We start from the raw sequence: 15,997 nt of genomic DNA, 5'->3' as shown, positions 1-15,997 counted from the left end.
GAGAGTAAATGAATTGATTCAAACTGAAAATTGGTGGCCGATTCTAGACTTAAGAGAACCATCAGATATTTATAATGATATAGTTCAGAGGTTCGAAAATATATATGCTAAAAGTGTCATAAAGGTTAAACAAAAAACTAAGCAACTACATAATTCCTGGTTCAATGATAGAATTAAGCTGATGATAGAGAGAAAGAACTATTTATGGCAAATGGTTAAAAGAGATAAACATAATGTGGATTTGAGAAATCAGTTTAGAAACATACGAAATAAGTTAACAGACATGATTCGTAATGAGAAAAGGAAATATTATTATAGGGCTTTCAATGATAACTCCAACAATACTAAGAAAATTTGGGAAATCATCAATCATTTTATAAATAAGAAGAATAGGCCGTCTCTAAAGGAATCAATTAAGTTAAATTTCAATATCAATGAAGATCATCAAATTATGAACCTAACAGAGAAATTTAAAAACAGCTTTAAAGAAAAAATAGAAGAAATTACAACAGAAATGAACGGGCAACACTTTGATATAATACCATATTTAAAAGAAGGTAACTATACAATAGGGGATAGGATGAGTATGAATTTTAAAAAAATGAAAGAACATCAACTTTATAGTATCATTAACAAACTAAACAATAGATCATCTGCAGGACCTGACAAAATTAGGCCAAAAGATATCATAAATAACATTTTCTATCTAAAGCTGATCCTGATGCATTTGATTAATAGGATAATTGAAACAGGAAAAATACCTCAGCGTCTAAAAATAACACATCTCAGACCAATTTTCAAGAATGGAGCAAAGAAAAATGTAGGTTCTTATAGGCCAATAGGATCAATCTCAGTAATTATGAAAATTCTAGAACATTTCATCTGTATGCAATTGAATCAATACCTGATCAATCAGAACATAATAAATAATGCTCAATATGGGTTTATTCCAAAAAATCAACAATAGATTTATTAGAAAAACTAACAGAAAATATATTTGAAGCTTTAAATGACAATAAATTTGTCATAACTGTTGCAACAGATTTGACAAAAGCATATGATTTGGTTAATTATGAAATTATGTTACAAAAAATCAATAGAATAGGTATTCGTGGAAAGCTATTCAACTTGTTTGAAAACTATTTTGAAAATAGAAAAATACATGTTAGTATAGGTGAATATATTAGTACCGATTATAATCAATCCTGTGGACTTATTCAGGGCAGCATTTTGTCTCCTGTTCTATTTAATCTGTACGTAAACGATCTAGCTAGTCTCAGTTTCAAAAGTAAGGTGCTGCAGTATGCGGATGACAACCTGCTATATATGACACACACTGATCTAATGATGGGCATAAGATACATGCAAGAGGATCTCAATTTGGCTAATAAATATTTTTTCAACAACGGTATCAAGATAAATTCACAGAAAACAAAGGTAATTATATTTAGAAATCCTAGAATTAACGTAGGTTTGTACAATTATAAATTAATTTGCCATAAAGCAGAATGTCTAAGATATAATAATTTGAGAAACACATGCGGGTGTCAGCATTTGGAATACAGTGAGAATATTAAGCATCTAGGAGTTGTTTTTGATGCAGACATGAAATTCAATTCACACAATAATAGGATGCTGCGAATTATGAAAGCTGCTTTATACAAATGCTCTAGAATTAGCCACTGTTTTCCAATAAATATTAAAAGAATTATCTATTTCTCTATGATTCAAAGTATAATATTCTATGGTATTACAATTCATAGTTTAGCACCAGTGTATTTGAGACAGCCGTTGTATGATGTAGTTAGAAGAGTAGCAAATACATTATTTAATGGAGTCGAGCTTGGAATATTGGGTATTATGACACCAGAATCTCTCGCAAAATACACTGATTTGTCCAGACATTATTTTGAAGATGAATTAAGGGAAATAAACGAAATAAGTTATGGTTTGAGAAATAGGCTATTTAGAGCACAGCGTTATAGTAATAATTATGGTAAGAACCTATTAAAATACAGAATCCCTTACCTGTTGAACGATTTGCCACCAGAATTGAAAAATTTACAAAGAAATGAAATAAAAACTAAACTTAAGAATTATTTTATAGGAATTGTTTGAATAGAAATATATGTTGAAGATTATTGATAATATTCTAATAGGTTAGTTAGTAGATAGGTTAGTTTGCACATAGTAGACAATAACAAACTGCACTGTACAATGGGAAATGGAAAAGAAAAAACTATGGATGAATAAATAATAAGAATGATTTTAATATTGTAAACAAAAAAGTGCTTTAGAAGCAGTGAAAATGATTAAGAGAGTGTATATTACAGTTTGTAGTATAGGCTAATAAATGTTTTTTTGGAGGATAGGTTATGTTTTTGCATTCTATGACTGTGTGTGTGTTGTAAAATTATTGTTGATGTGCATGTTGGTTCAGCTAGTCAGCTGTTCACAGCCACCTAAATGCAAGAGACAATAATGTCTGCAAGGTTGATCACCGATTTAGTAGAATATAGAGTGACTAATGTTGTGATTCAAGTGGTAGAAATTAGAACTTTAATATAATCCCAGATAGACTTTCAATTTAGTTTATTGAACACTTTACAAAAATTTTCATTTGCAGTGTTATTATGGAATGTATAACTATTATGATGTAGTATGAAATTTGAATACTCCTCAATTAGCTCTAAGCTAGAGGAGCAACAAAACACTGTATGTATATGATACTATGTAACTTTAAATGAAATAAATTGAAATTGAAATTATTATTATTATTATTATTATTATTATTATTATTATTATTATTATTATTATTGAATTGATTTAACAAATTAATTGGATAAATTATTTTAAAAAATCTTTATTGTATTGGAGTCCAATACTGCAGTTGTAGAGAAAAATTTGTATGTAAAGGTATAAAGGTATTTTTTTTCCTTTTTGTGTAGTTGAGAAGTTGATATTGTGGTAATTATTAACATTAAATTAAAAAGACCAAGAAATTGTAAAAAACACAGATTTATTGATACTTAGAAATACCTGTTTCGGTAATTACACCATTGTCAATCTCTGATAATGACCAAAATCGGTCTTTCTGAGTATCAATGAATCTGTGGTTTTTTGACAATTTCTTAATCTTTTTCATTTAAAAGGTATGTATTTGATATAAAGGTACTCCTTGATAAGTCCAGTGTCCCTGGAAACAGTGCCTCTAGCACTTTCAATTGAGAAAATAATAGATGACATGGCTAAATCTTCACAATATACTGTAATTACTGTACTGGCCCTTCTCATTGATTGTAAGTTGATTGTAAGTTAGATTGAAAGTTGTATTCATGAGCGAGGTCTACTGTTCGCAGAGCTACTAGTATACAATAGCTTACAATACAGCAAAATTATGGATGAATTTACATAATTTAGACTAAGAAAATAATTATTGAACTGTATATGATATGAAAAAGCAATTTATAATATAATAACTATAGATAATTATATTGTTATTCATCTACATAAATTGGCGGAGCTTTGGACATATCAATGTCTATTTTTAATATTCTTTCCGAAGAATGGGATAAATAAAGTACTCAATCAATGAAACACCTCAGCGAGAACAGAATAGCAGATATCCTATGCAAGAGACCCTGCTGCATCTGATCACCCCATTTCAAGTCGTCCTGCACCTCGCCAGAACCTGTCAACGGCCTCTAAAGGTAGGCGCACACAGATCGTCATCGGACGGACGGCACGCATCGGACGGATCGGTTGATTAGATTTTGTGCATTGTTTTTAATTGGAGTGCAGATACCTATCCGCATCGTATAGGTATGCGCACTTCAATTGAAAACAATGCATCAAATCTAATCATCCGATCCGTCCGATGCGTGCCATCCGTCCGATGACGATCTGTGTGCGCCTACCTTAAGGCGGATGAGGAGAAATTCCAACGGCGGAAGAGCCTAGGGAGTTAACTCGAATCAAATCCAGGTTAGGCACATTCTGAGAGGTGCAGAGAAAGCAAGTGTCTATAGTGAGGTCCACGTTATAATGGCAGTGGATAAAGATAAAAGAATAGCGATGCCGATTCTCTGTATTAATTAATTATATTTCTACACTGTCAAAAACATAATTGGCATCGTTGTGAACCTAAAAAAGGATATTACCACCGGCTTTGTCAATTGATAGACAAGGATAGCAAAATTAAAATTGATCAAATACTGTCATTACGTGGACCTCACTATAGGAGATAACGACTCTATAAAAACGACCCTGGTCCTCCAGGTTAGGGTTTGGGCGCAAGGCTAACCCCCTTGCCATGTAAAAAAGTATTGTTACGAAAACTAAAAAAAGCCTCGGAATGGGACCGGAATAACAGGAAAAATACACGGACAACTAATAATAAAATAGGAACAACCGAAAGACGCAAAAATCCCAGAAAAAAGAGAGAACTTTTCCTTGCTACCTGGAATATAAGAACCCTAAACAGAGCAGGAAACACTGCTTACAATACTAGTAGTTCTGTGAACAGTAGACCTCGCGCAGTTATAACGACGTCCCAAACCATAAGCACATCCACACTGATACACTAACTATTTATTTGATCAGATCATGCTTACACAAGATTTAATTATCATATAACGCTTTCCGGAATTTAGCGCGAGAAAACTAGAAGACATCTAGGCGACATTTAAATATTAAGAGAAATGCCAAACCGTCGACTTGAATCTTAGACCTCACTTCGCTCGGTCAATTAGGAAGCTGGGTGTCAGGGGATGGAGACGTAAGGCTGCCGATAAAGACGAGTGGAGAGGCTTTTTGAAGGAGGTCAAGGCTCTAAATGAGCTGTAACGCCAAGGACTTTTTTAATTTCATCAGTTTATTTCTAGAATTTTTTTAAAAATTTCACGTTATTTGGAAAATATTAAAGAGTTTACAACTTACAATTTGCTTGCAGAAGTTGACGTAGGATATCCAAATTTTAACATCGTCGGAATATCTTCGTATTGCATCATTGAACAAACTTTTGACACGATTAGCGATAGCATATTCGATAGTGGATTTGTTTGACGGCAGTTCTTTTTCCTGTAAGCATTGAAGATCCAGTTGAAAGGCGCACGTGAGAGAGTTTGAACATGAATACAGTATTGTCCCTCGAAAAATAATTCATTCATTCAAAGTAATAATATTGAATGACTTATGTCTTGGCAAAGTTTGAGCAGCAATGTTAACTTTGCCGAACTCAGTATTTTTTATCACTGAAAGTTAAAAATAGATAAGCCATAGAGTTGCCAAAACGTCCTATACCCCTAAATTCTGTAATATAATCAGAATATTATTCAAAATTTACCATTTTTATATTGATTTTATATTATTTATAGTAATAAAATTGATAAATATTTATTTATACATTAAAACATAGGTTACAATATCATACTCAACTATGAATGAATAGTAATATATATGAATTGTATTGGTCATGTATAATGGAACCAGGAGATCTCGAATTACCAATAGATACAGATTATCAAGATAAAGGGTGAGTTAATGATTATAATATTGCAATAATTATTCAGAAAAAAATCAAAACTATTCAGGATATTCTGACAGAACGAAGAAGTTTGAAAATTTACAATTTATTAATTGTAAAACCATAAAAAAAAACAATTGCACTACTACCGGTAAATCACCCTAGCAACAATGTTGAATACACATTATTTTATTATTATCAAGGGGTAACTGAAATTACATTTACAATGAGAATTATGCAAAAAAAACATGGCCCAACAAAATTAAAAGTTGTAGCTACAAACCAAACAATTAAAAAGAAATATATTGACATACCTATACCTAAGGTCAATAACATACCAAAGATCAGAAAGATATTACTTTTGACACTGCGAGAGAGATAAAGATGTACTTAAGTTCTTTACAATCAATCAATCCAAATTACCAAATTAAATACGTAATAGATAGTTGCCTTATTTAGAGGAATATTATAAACTTGAAGATTTTAGATCAGATTAGATAAATGAAATATCAGCAAATTATTTAAAATATATAATGATAAAAATATGCGTTTACAGACTAGATTGAAAAATAAAGAATAAAAATAATGATGATGATAGAATGGAATAATTAAAAATGATTATGAATTATGATGGAATAGATTCGCAAAGGAAAGTTTAAAGTACCTACATCATGGGTATTATGAATCATGAGGATTATTCTCAACTTAAATTCAATAACTATTTTAACCAATCATCCAACTCCGCTTATATATCAAGACAAAATACAGTATTGAAATGAATGAATGAATAGCCTACAGCTTCAAGAAATAAAATAGATGGTGAAACTATTATTAAACTTCATGAAGGCTATGTACATTATGACAATAAAATTATTGGGCTATTGTAGGTACATTTAAGACTATGTAGGCTATATTATAACAATCAAATTATTGGGCTATGTACCTCAAAACAATCAAATTATTTCATAAAGATCAGAGCTTTTCATAAAGATTCAGAGATTACGAATTAACAAATTAAGCCTTTACCAGTGTAATTATGCAAATTGCACTGAATAGAGAGTTTTCTCCAATTCAATGCTTCAATTACGTTTGACATGCTATTCATCTAAAGGTGCGTACAGACTTACGCGTCACTTATGCGTAACAAGTGCATTTTGCTTATCATCAGTGATGAGGCATTTCGCTTTTCTCATGTTCGTGGCGCATAAGTCTGTACACACCTTAACACTAAAATTGAATAAATAAATCACGACTTTACCAATTTTCGAGATCGAACCGTCTTGAGAATTGCTACCTCGCTCTCAATGTACTGGAGAACATCCTCTTTGTTACTCGAGTGACGAGCCAACGTGGCTTCGAAATCCTCCCTCTTCTTTTTAATTGTTCTGTAAATAAAAATGGAGAAAACCGTTACCTCGCACATATTCATGGAAATACAACATGCTGCCTATTCCTGATAAAATTAGCAATTTAATATTTATGGAATTGAAATTCCTCATAATGGCATGAGATTCTGAAATGGAAAGGAATGCAGCTTAATATTGATAAAAGCAAAGTAGGCTAATGCATGTTGGGAAAGATGAAGAGGAGCAAATAGAACTTTTTCTGGAAGGAAAACAAATGAAACAAGAAGATGAATATGATTACTTGGGAGTCAAAATAAGAAGAGATGGAAGGATTGACAGTGAAGTTCTGAATAGAATCAAAAAAGCCAATAATATATTTTATTCAATAAATAATACTCTATTGGGTAAAAGAGAAGTCAGTAAAACGGCGAAGAGGAGAATATACCAAGCAGTGTATGTACCTACTATCCTCTATGGCACAGAAAGCTAGTCAGTTGTTGAAAGGCAAGCCCAAAAAATCAGAGTATCTGAAATGAAATTCCTTAGAAAGATTGTGGGAAAAACAAGAAGAGACAGGATAAGGTACGAAGTCATAAGGCAGGAAGTGGAGATTGAACCCCTGGTTGGCAAAATGCAAGAAAGGCAGTTGAAATGGTTCGGTCATGTAACAAGGATGACAAACGAGAGAAAGACCAAACAAATATGGGAAATGAAACCTATTGGAGTGAGGCAAAGAGGACGACCAAGAATAACGTTTGAAAACAATGTCGAAAGAATGGGGGCTGCTAGGGGTAAAAACTGGCAGCGGATGAAAAGATTGGCTGAGGATCGTGGGGAGTGGAGACGCTGGGCCGAGGAATCTTCAAACCACCCTACGCTGTGAGGCAGAAGGGGATCGAGAAAGAAGAACAAATTCCTCAGACTGTGTTGTAAAATTTCTTCGCTTCAGTACAGTTAACTCAGAGCTGAATGTGCTTGCACAGGAGAAAACTGCACAACCTGAAGGCAGATTGACGACCTGCACTGCGACTGTGCTGATGTACAATCAGATGAGGCCACCTCTTAAAATGCTGTCTTGCTCCAGAATGCACAAGATATGACCTCTTCATCTTTAATGACAAAGCTGCTGTAACAGTTGATTATCACTCAAATATTGGCATATATAACCACCTGACACGAACGAACGAACAAAAGTACAGTTAACTTAGTACATAAACGGGTCAACATAATTATGTCACCTATATAAAAAGGACATTTTAGCAGCAGTTATTCAAACTTGTAAATAACGACAAGGCTCAGAATAGAGCTCCTTTTTATAAAGGTGACAAAAACATTTTCCTGCTCAATATAAGATCTCTTAGAGGTAAGCTTGGTCAGTTGGAGGCAGTTCTTGGCTCAAAACCTACTGTCATACCGTAGTGTGTGTAAATGAACATTGGTTATGTAAAGAAGAAGTTGATTATTGACCGAGCGAAGTGAGGTCTAAGATTCAAGTCGACGGTTTGGCATTTCTCTTAATGTTTAAATGTTTATATATTTATAAGTTTCGCATTTACGGCGAAACGCGTTAATAGATTTTCATGAAATGTGACAGGTATGTTCCTTTTTAAATTGCGCGTCGACGTATATACAAGGTTTTTGGAAATTTTGCATTTCAAGGATAATATAAAAGGAAAAAGGAGCCTCCTTCATACGCCAATATTAGAGTAAAAATCAGACTATTTGAATTATTCATCATAAATCAGCTGACAAGTGATTACACAGATGTGTGGAGAAGCCAGTCTAATACTGTATTTCCATAAGGTCTATAGTTTCAATCAGGTACTTGTGGATGAAAATACTGCGTGAGGTCTACTGTTCACAGAACTACTAGTTATGTGCCTGACAGTTTTGTATTAACCAGTATTTATGCGAGAGGAACATCTTATGGTGGATCAACAATTTTTGTTAAAACAGGCACTCTTTCAAGTGTATTGACGTATCAAACTTTTGTCAGGATAGTGTTTGTGAAGCATCGGCTATTAGGTTGACGAAGTCCAATCTAATAATTCTATGCATTTATCGTTCACCACAGGCTAATTTCAGATTTTTGTTGAGAGTCTTGAGTACCTTCTTCTTCATGTCAATAAGTACATGAGAAAGAACGAGATTGGCTGGCTGTGGCTGGGGATCTAAATGTGAATCTTTTGGATGAGAATAGTAGAGAAACTTTAGAGCTGCTGGGTGTTTCAAGATTATTTGATCTTTACAGTTCTAACAAAACTCCAACTCGTTTCAATGCCTGCTTGGACAGCATTCATTTGAACATTTCTTCTGAGTATTTTTATGTCTCTATTCTGCCGCAAGATATCATTTCTGATCATGCAGGTGTCTGACTTGATATAAGTAAGGTTGTAACACAGAGAGATGGGTCTTCTAAGAAAAGTGGAGGAAAATATGTAGATTAGATTAGATTAGATTTTTATAATGTCCTGAACATCCACAATAGTGGACAGAGGATGGGTCAACATTCAACTTATATAGGTAAAAATCTGGTGTGGTGCACTCACACAACTTTCCTTGCCGTTATGAAAATTGATCACCTGACGCTAGTGTTACCGCGCATCTCAAGTCTACTATTCAAAGATTTGAGCCAGCTGGTGACGGAACAATAAGGCAGGAGACACACGAAGTCTGCTATCTTTTCATAGTGAATAATTCAATAGAATCAACAGTTGCCAACAGTTTGCAATTGAAATAATAACATTTTCTCGGATCTCGAGCTTATTTTAAATTTTAGGTGAAAATGTTACTAGACATTAATTGAAGAGATTTTCATGTTCAATCTTTTCCACTAGAAATTTTTCGTTTAAATTATATCTGAGACCTGATAATTGGAAATCTAAAATCAAACTTTGCATAGATGGGGCGGAGCTCCTGAAATTTTCACAGATATGGGACTTGTGGCAGTTGATAGAGCTTATCAATAACTATCTTAGGTGTAAATCTGATCAAAATCGTTGGAGCCGTTTTCGAGAAAATCGCGAAAAACCCTGTTTTTGACAACATTTTCGCCATTTTAGCCGCCATTTTGAATTGCATCAGATCGAAATTGTTCGTGTCGAATACTTATATCGTAAGGACCAAAAGTATACCTCAAGTTCCAAATTTCAAGTCATTCCGTTAATTGGGAGATGAGATATCGTGTACACAGACGCACATATACACACACACACACACACACACACACACACACACACACACACACACACACACACACACACACACACATATGGCAAAAAAAGGCAATGAGAGTGTTAGACAACTTGAGAAACAGAGAGCTTGAGAAAGCTTTCGAAGAATGAGGATATTGACAGACCCTTCAATTTTCATAATGAGTAGCTATCTGCATGTCAAAACCTATTTAGAATCTTACTCATGTAAGGGAAACAATCATGAATACACAACCCGGCATAGAAATGATATTTCAATCCCACAGGTAAGGCTTTCTAAAACAAGGGACAGCCACCTATTTCAGCAGATAAAAATTTACAACAGTCTTTCCTCAGCTGTTGAAGAGCTGCCAAAAATGAAATTCAAGTAAGTTGTGAAGAATAAATTGATGGAGAGAGCATATTATTCATTGACTGAATACTTTGAATGTTCAATATAAGGGCTGCTCCTCATTTTTGACTAAGTTGTGAACTGTAAAGGTGCGTACAGACTTTCGCTCTGCTCCGCAACCGAACGTCACTCGAGCAGATCGATTGATGATCGACCGGGGAGCAAGAGTGGAACGCGAGAAGAGCTAACATCTCCCGTAACGTTCATGATCGGTGCGACTGCAGAGCGGAGGCGGAGCGACTGCAGAGCGATGGAGGAACGAATGCGGATCGTGCGCGGAGCGGGTTGGAAGCGCGTATTTCTGTACGCAGCTTAAGGTGTGTCATCTATGTGAATGCTGTTACTATTCTTGTCAATCTCCCTGTTAACCTACTTGTCACATTGAATGCCAAGACTCAGGATGTTATATTTCATTGAATGACTACAAATGCATTTCTAATGGCAAGACTATAGCGTGGCCCACAGTGAACATGTATGTGTACTTGGTTTGGCCCGTGGTTTGAGCAAATTGGCACAGACTTTGTCTTTACCAAAGTAAATGAAAAAATGTAATTATCATAACAAAAATTATTTATTCTGGAAATATTGTCTAGTAAATAATCATTTCAAGTAGTAAATTATAGTAATACAATAGTAAAAAATGAAATCAGGCAAACATTTACAGTAATACAATAGTAAAAAATGAAATAAGGTAAAAATTTCTGAGAAACTCAGCCTAGGAAGTTAAAAGTATAATCAAATATTTATTTTTTGTCTGAACACCCCTATCTGGAAAGAAAAACTATAATTAGGTAGAAATGCCAGTCTCTTCAATTTGATCTTGAATTATTCTGTTTGTTAGTGCACTGCATTGAAACAATCAAGACACATTTGAGGGGTTTGAGAACAAGTATCGCAATATGTAGGCAAGTATCGCAACCAAGCCCAATCGGTTAGTAGCCGATTAAAATACCTATCAATCACCATGCAAACCGGTTCACCTCTTTTAAACCAAAAATTTGCACTTTTTCGCACATTTTTTTGCAATATCTCAAAAACTACTGAAGTTACGAACCTGAAATTAGTTTCATTAGATTTCTCGTCAAATTTTACATAAGATAGCACTGGTTTTAAAAATATTGTAGCCATAAAAAAAATATTAAAAATAAAATTTGATATAAAAATTTTGAACTTTCCGCCATGTTTTTTCAGCTAATCCTTGGAAATCGACAACAATGTTATACATAGTTGATCTCGTCTTGATTTCCTCTATCGATCTATGTAGGTCTCAATGCTAGATTCCACGGTCCATATACTAAAGTGCAGCCAGTAGCCTAACCAATCTAACCTAGCCTAGTTCAACTATCACATTAGGCTTGGTTAGGTTAGACATGGTTAGTGTCAGAGCCACCTCAAATACAAGGCCCCGGCCTACGATATTGCAACGTCACAGTGTAGGCCTAGAGTCTAATACATGATTGGTGAAAAAGATTTTTTAAAATACCAGCTGATCTTTTTCACCAATCATGTATTAAGATTCTAGGCCTACGCTGCGACGTTGCAATATCGTAGGCCGGGGCCTTGTGTTAGAGGTGGCTATGTTAGTGTGGGTAGGCTAATATAAAGTTCAGTTTGGTTGGATTAGGTTAGGTAAGATCTTTCTTACGTGCGGTTAGTTATGGCTAGTTTAGGTGAGGTTGGGCTTGCTCAGTTTCCATCAGGTAAGGCTTGGTTAGGTCACATCTGGCTTCATCCTTCTACAGTTTGTAGCATTGACAGAGAAGTGGAGAGGACTAATCATGCTGCTAACAATTGGATAATGACACATTAATAAGGAGTAGTATGCTGTTAGGTAGTGGGAATGATTGATGAAGGAAACAGTGAAGGCAAACGGGCCTCTCTGTTTTCGAGAGAGAGACGTGTAAATAGTAATATCTCTTGGACTATAGACTCAAAGGATTATGTGAACTGTACCCAAGACATGCAAGCAAGTGTACAAATGTGATCATATAATTGAATAATAGAACAGATTATTATTTACTTAATCTCATCCTTTGTGAATAGATCCAGCTTCTCCATCAACTCCAACTCATCATGAAGATCTTCACCTTCATTTTTAGATTCTGCCATAGCCATGATGTACAATTAAGCCGGTTAACCTATAAGATAGTACTTGGTATGTACTATGCACTAGGTAGTTCAATTTCGGTGTTGACCTCAGATAACTCAGATCAGACCTGTTGAGTTGACTTGAAAGTTGACACTAGACAGTAGACACAAACCAGAATCTCAGAATAGATACAGAATGAAAACTAGTAATCAAACACCTATCCAACCAATGCTTTTTACATGGCACAAATATCAGACACGTCACGTGACTGCGCCATCTTGTCAGAGATTACAATCCTGGTCTTTTGATTGGCTCACGTCAGTGAACGAGATCAATTGATCCGGATCAGTAAAGTGATCCGAGCCTCCAAAATTATATTACAATGCGGAACTTTCTAACAAGAAGGCGGATTTTTGTGCCAGGGCACAAGCCGAGTTTCCATACTGTATGTAGAATGTGCCAGAATCTGTGCCAAAATGAACAAACCAGTGATGCCAATGGCAATTGACGGAATTACCCAAAAGTTTCCCCGGAATAGATCACCAATCACCCGGAATCAATACCAATACAAACCACCCTCGCCACTCTAGGCTACCTATTCTGTGCTCTCGGTTTCAGTCAGCACCGTATCGCGCCGGATCACCCGGAGTCAAAAAAAAAATTTTTTTGATTTTGATTTGATTTGAGTGCCGGAATCTCCGGAAAACCCCCAGAAATAATATGACGGTTTCTCTCAATTGAAAATAGGCATAAAATAGAATCCAATTTTGTTTTATCAACACGAAGCGCAGCGTATTCGAGTCATCGTAAGAGCACTGTTCCTGTTCGGAAAAAAGGGCTAAAACAGGCACTCCGTTCTTTTCTGTTCGGACGCTATTTTCAAACCGATAATCATGAAGATGGTACCAAATTGTTCTCAGAAAGATTTGGACATCTCACGTCTTACCTCCAAATTTTGATATCACCCATTTTTTTCTATTGAAGGTCAAACTTTGCCAAATTTTCTCCAAGTTCATCGACTTTTAATTAATGTCATTTTATAGTTGGAAAATTGAAATTTGGTGGTAGGCCTAAGGCAAGAGATGCCCAAATGCAAATCTTTCTGAACAATTTGGTACCATTTTCATGATTATCGGTTGAAAATAGTGTACGAAACAGAAAAAAAAACAAAGTACAATGTTGTGATATTGCAAATTGTGAGAATAGAATCGGAACTATGCTTACAAGCCAGTCTCCTTGTTGAATCTATCTATTGTGCTGTATGTTATATACTACAGTATATATATTCCATATGCTTATACAGTAGTTTGACATTTAGATTATTATTTCTATTCATTTATACTGCTTTTCAATATCACAAAAAATCTGTATTCTATTCTATTAAAGACAGTAGACCTCTAAGCAATTTGGGAGACAAAGTTACTTCTTCTATCAAAGGATTATTTATTATCTAGGTACAGTCATGCATAGTAATTCAAATGAGCCCTAGCTTTTCATGATAACACTCGGAAAAACTAGGCATTGTGCAGACATCAAGTTTTCTACGTTTATTTTTTTTCTTATAGGTACTTTAATAAAAAATTATCACTCTTTCGTGAACTCTTGTGATATAAAATCTTGTTGATATAAAGAAAACTTCTGCACTGAATAATACTTTCACTGCAAGATTTCAAAGAAAACCCAAGTCTCTGGTTTTTCTGCTTTTGTGACTTTTTTATAAAGTGATTGAAGGGTACAAGGGTTCTGTCCTTCTTGCCCTTAGATTTTTAGAATGATTGGAATGTTTTCCGAACCACACTATAATAGTGACGAGATTAGAATGCGTGAGATAAGAATGAGAATGGCCTGACGTACTTTTTGGTTTTTGGTTCCTGTTTATTCGAAGATAACTCGGTTTTTTGCGACGTGCAGTATTGATATTTGATATATTGAAGTTGCTTGTGATCACTTAGTTTCGAGTTAATATGAATGATAGTTTGAAATACGTGAATATAGTTTCGTTGTTCGACATGATTTCTCAAGGAACGCATACACAACACTTTTGAGTCGTATGTATATGCATAGCCACCTCTAATACATGTATTAGAGGTGGCTATGATATATGTTCACATAATGAGTCATTAAATAAAGGTACGTGGTCAAGTTAAAATAAAACATCATTCCAAGTACTCTTTTGATGTAAAGTTCTCAAGATTAACGATGAGTGTGATCAAGAAAGTAGTATTCTCGGCTTATTATGGCTACTTTCAACCTTTACTGACATACGGCTTGATCTTCTGGGGCTCATCAACTGGAATTGTCAGAGTATTCAAGACACAGAGGCGAGTGGTCAGGATGATGTTGGGGAAACCTCCCAGAACTCCTTGCAAACCACTGTTCCAAAGTGCAAGGATTCTGACGCTTCCCTGTATACATACTCGAAGCTGCACTACATGGACTCAAACATAGAGCTTCCTGGGCTAGAGGATCGGATATACACGGGTACAACACGAGGTCTAGGAATGCTCTAAGACTAGATGCTCATAGAACGTCTTTTTTCCAAGGTAGTCCTGATCACATGAGCAGGAAAATATTGAACCCTCTCCCACCTGTTATATCTGAGATTGACTCTGAAGTTCTGTTGAAGATTGAGTTGAAGGACTGGCTGATTGAAAAATCCTTTTACAGTGTAATGGAACTTTTTGAATTGAGACATTTTTAGAATGATGTGATTCTTGTCATCGAATTGAGTTAATTTTGTCATTTTAATATCTTAATATTTTTTACAATGTAATTTACCAATGTGACTATGTATTTGACTTGTGTCAATATTGTATTATTGTACAATGCATGACATCAATAAAATTGAAATTGAAATTTCTAATAGACGCTAGATATTCACTACTATAGTGAGGTTCACGTTATAATGGCAGTGCAGGATTGACAATACTGTTGCTGTCCTTTTCTATCATACAACAAAACAGAAAGCACTATCTCTCTCTCGCTTTGCAATGTTGTCTATTTGCCAGAATATTTTATATTCACTTTTGACAGTGACTGTATAAAACTGACCAAACAATTCTCAGCCGCCATTTTTGTTTCTTCATTCTATCAAAATACTTGAGTACACAAGTCGTATAATTGATTTAAAATGTATTTTTGAAACAATGAAATAATTTCTAAACATTACCGTATGAGAAACACAAATTAAAATACCTGAAATGGCATTTTAAAAGTTGATAACTAACCATCCTAGACTTCATCCATGCTTCAGTTAGCCTACCCGTATAGATTAGACCTACTCATACCGGTATAAATAATATTGAAAAGTTATTTCAGAATTAATCCATTGAAATACTTATTTTTAAACAGGATTTCTATTTTTCTATAATTTTAAAAAGAAATTGTAATAGAATACCTACCAAATAACTTAATTTTCTGTTGTTTTGAAATTCA

At 34.5% G+C, this 15,997-nt stretch overlaps 1 protein-coding gene across 2 annotated transcripts in view; it reads right to left on the bottom strand.

Moving 5' to 3' along the window:
• The window catches only part of LOC111046468 (U3 small nucleolar RNA-associated protein 6 homolog), a 45,744-nt gene extending 32,993 nt beyond the window's left edge, over nucleotides 1-12,751 (bottom strand). For both annotated transcript variants that reach the window (XM_039425358.1, XM_039425359.1), the window contains exons 1-3: nucleotides 12,494-12,751; nucleotides 6,783-6,909; nucleotides 4,939-5,079 (exon numbers count right to left, since the gene is read on the bottom strand). In XM_039425358.1, coding sequence (XP_039281292.1) covers nucleotides 4,939-5,079; nucleotides 6,783-6,909; nucleotides 12,494-12,588 — 363 coding nt within the window. In that variant the 5' untranslated portion in view covers nucleotides 12,589-12,751. The remainder of the gene's footprint in view (nucleotides 1-4,938; nucleotides 5,080-6,782; nucleotides 6,910-12,493) is intronic.
• Nucleotides 12,752-15,997: the final 3,246 nt, after the last annotated feature.

This window comes from Nilaparvata lugens, chromosome 3 (genome assembly GCF_014356525.2).
Source record: "Nilaparvata lugens isolate BPH chromosome 3, ASM1435652v1, whole genome shotgun sequence".
NCBI lineage: Eukaryota > Metazoa > Arthropoda > Insecta > Hemiptera > Delphacidae > Nilaparvata > Nilaparvata lugens.
This window is presented reverse-complemented; position numbering and strand designations above follow the sequence as displayed.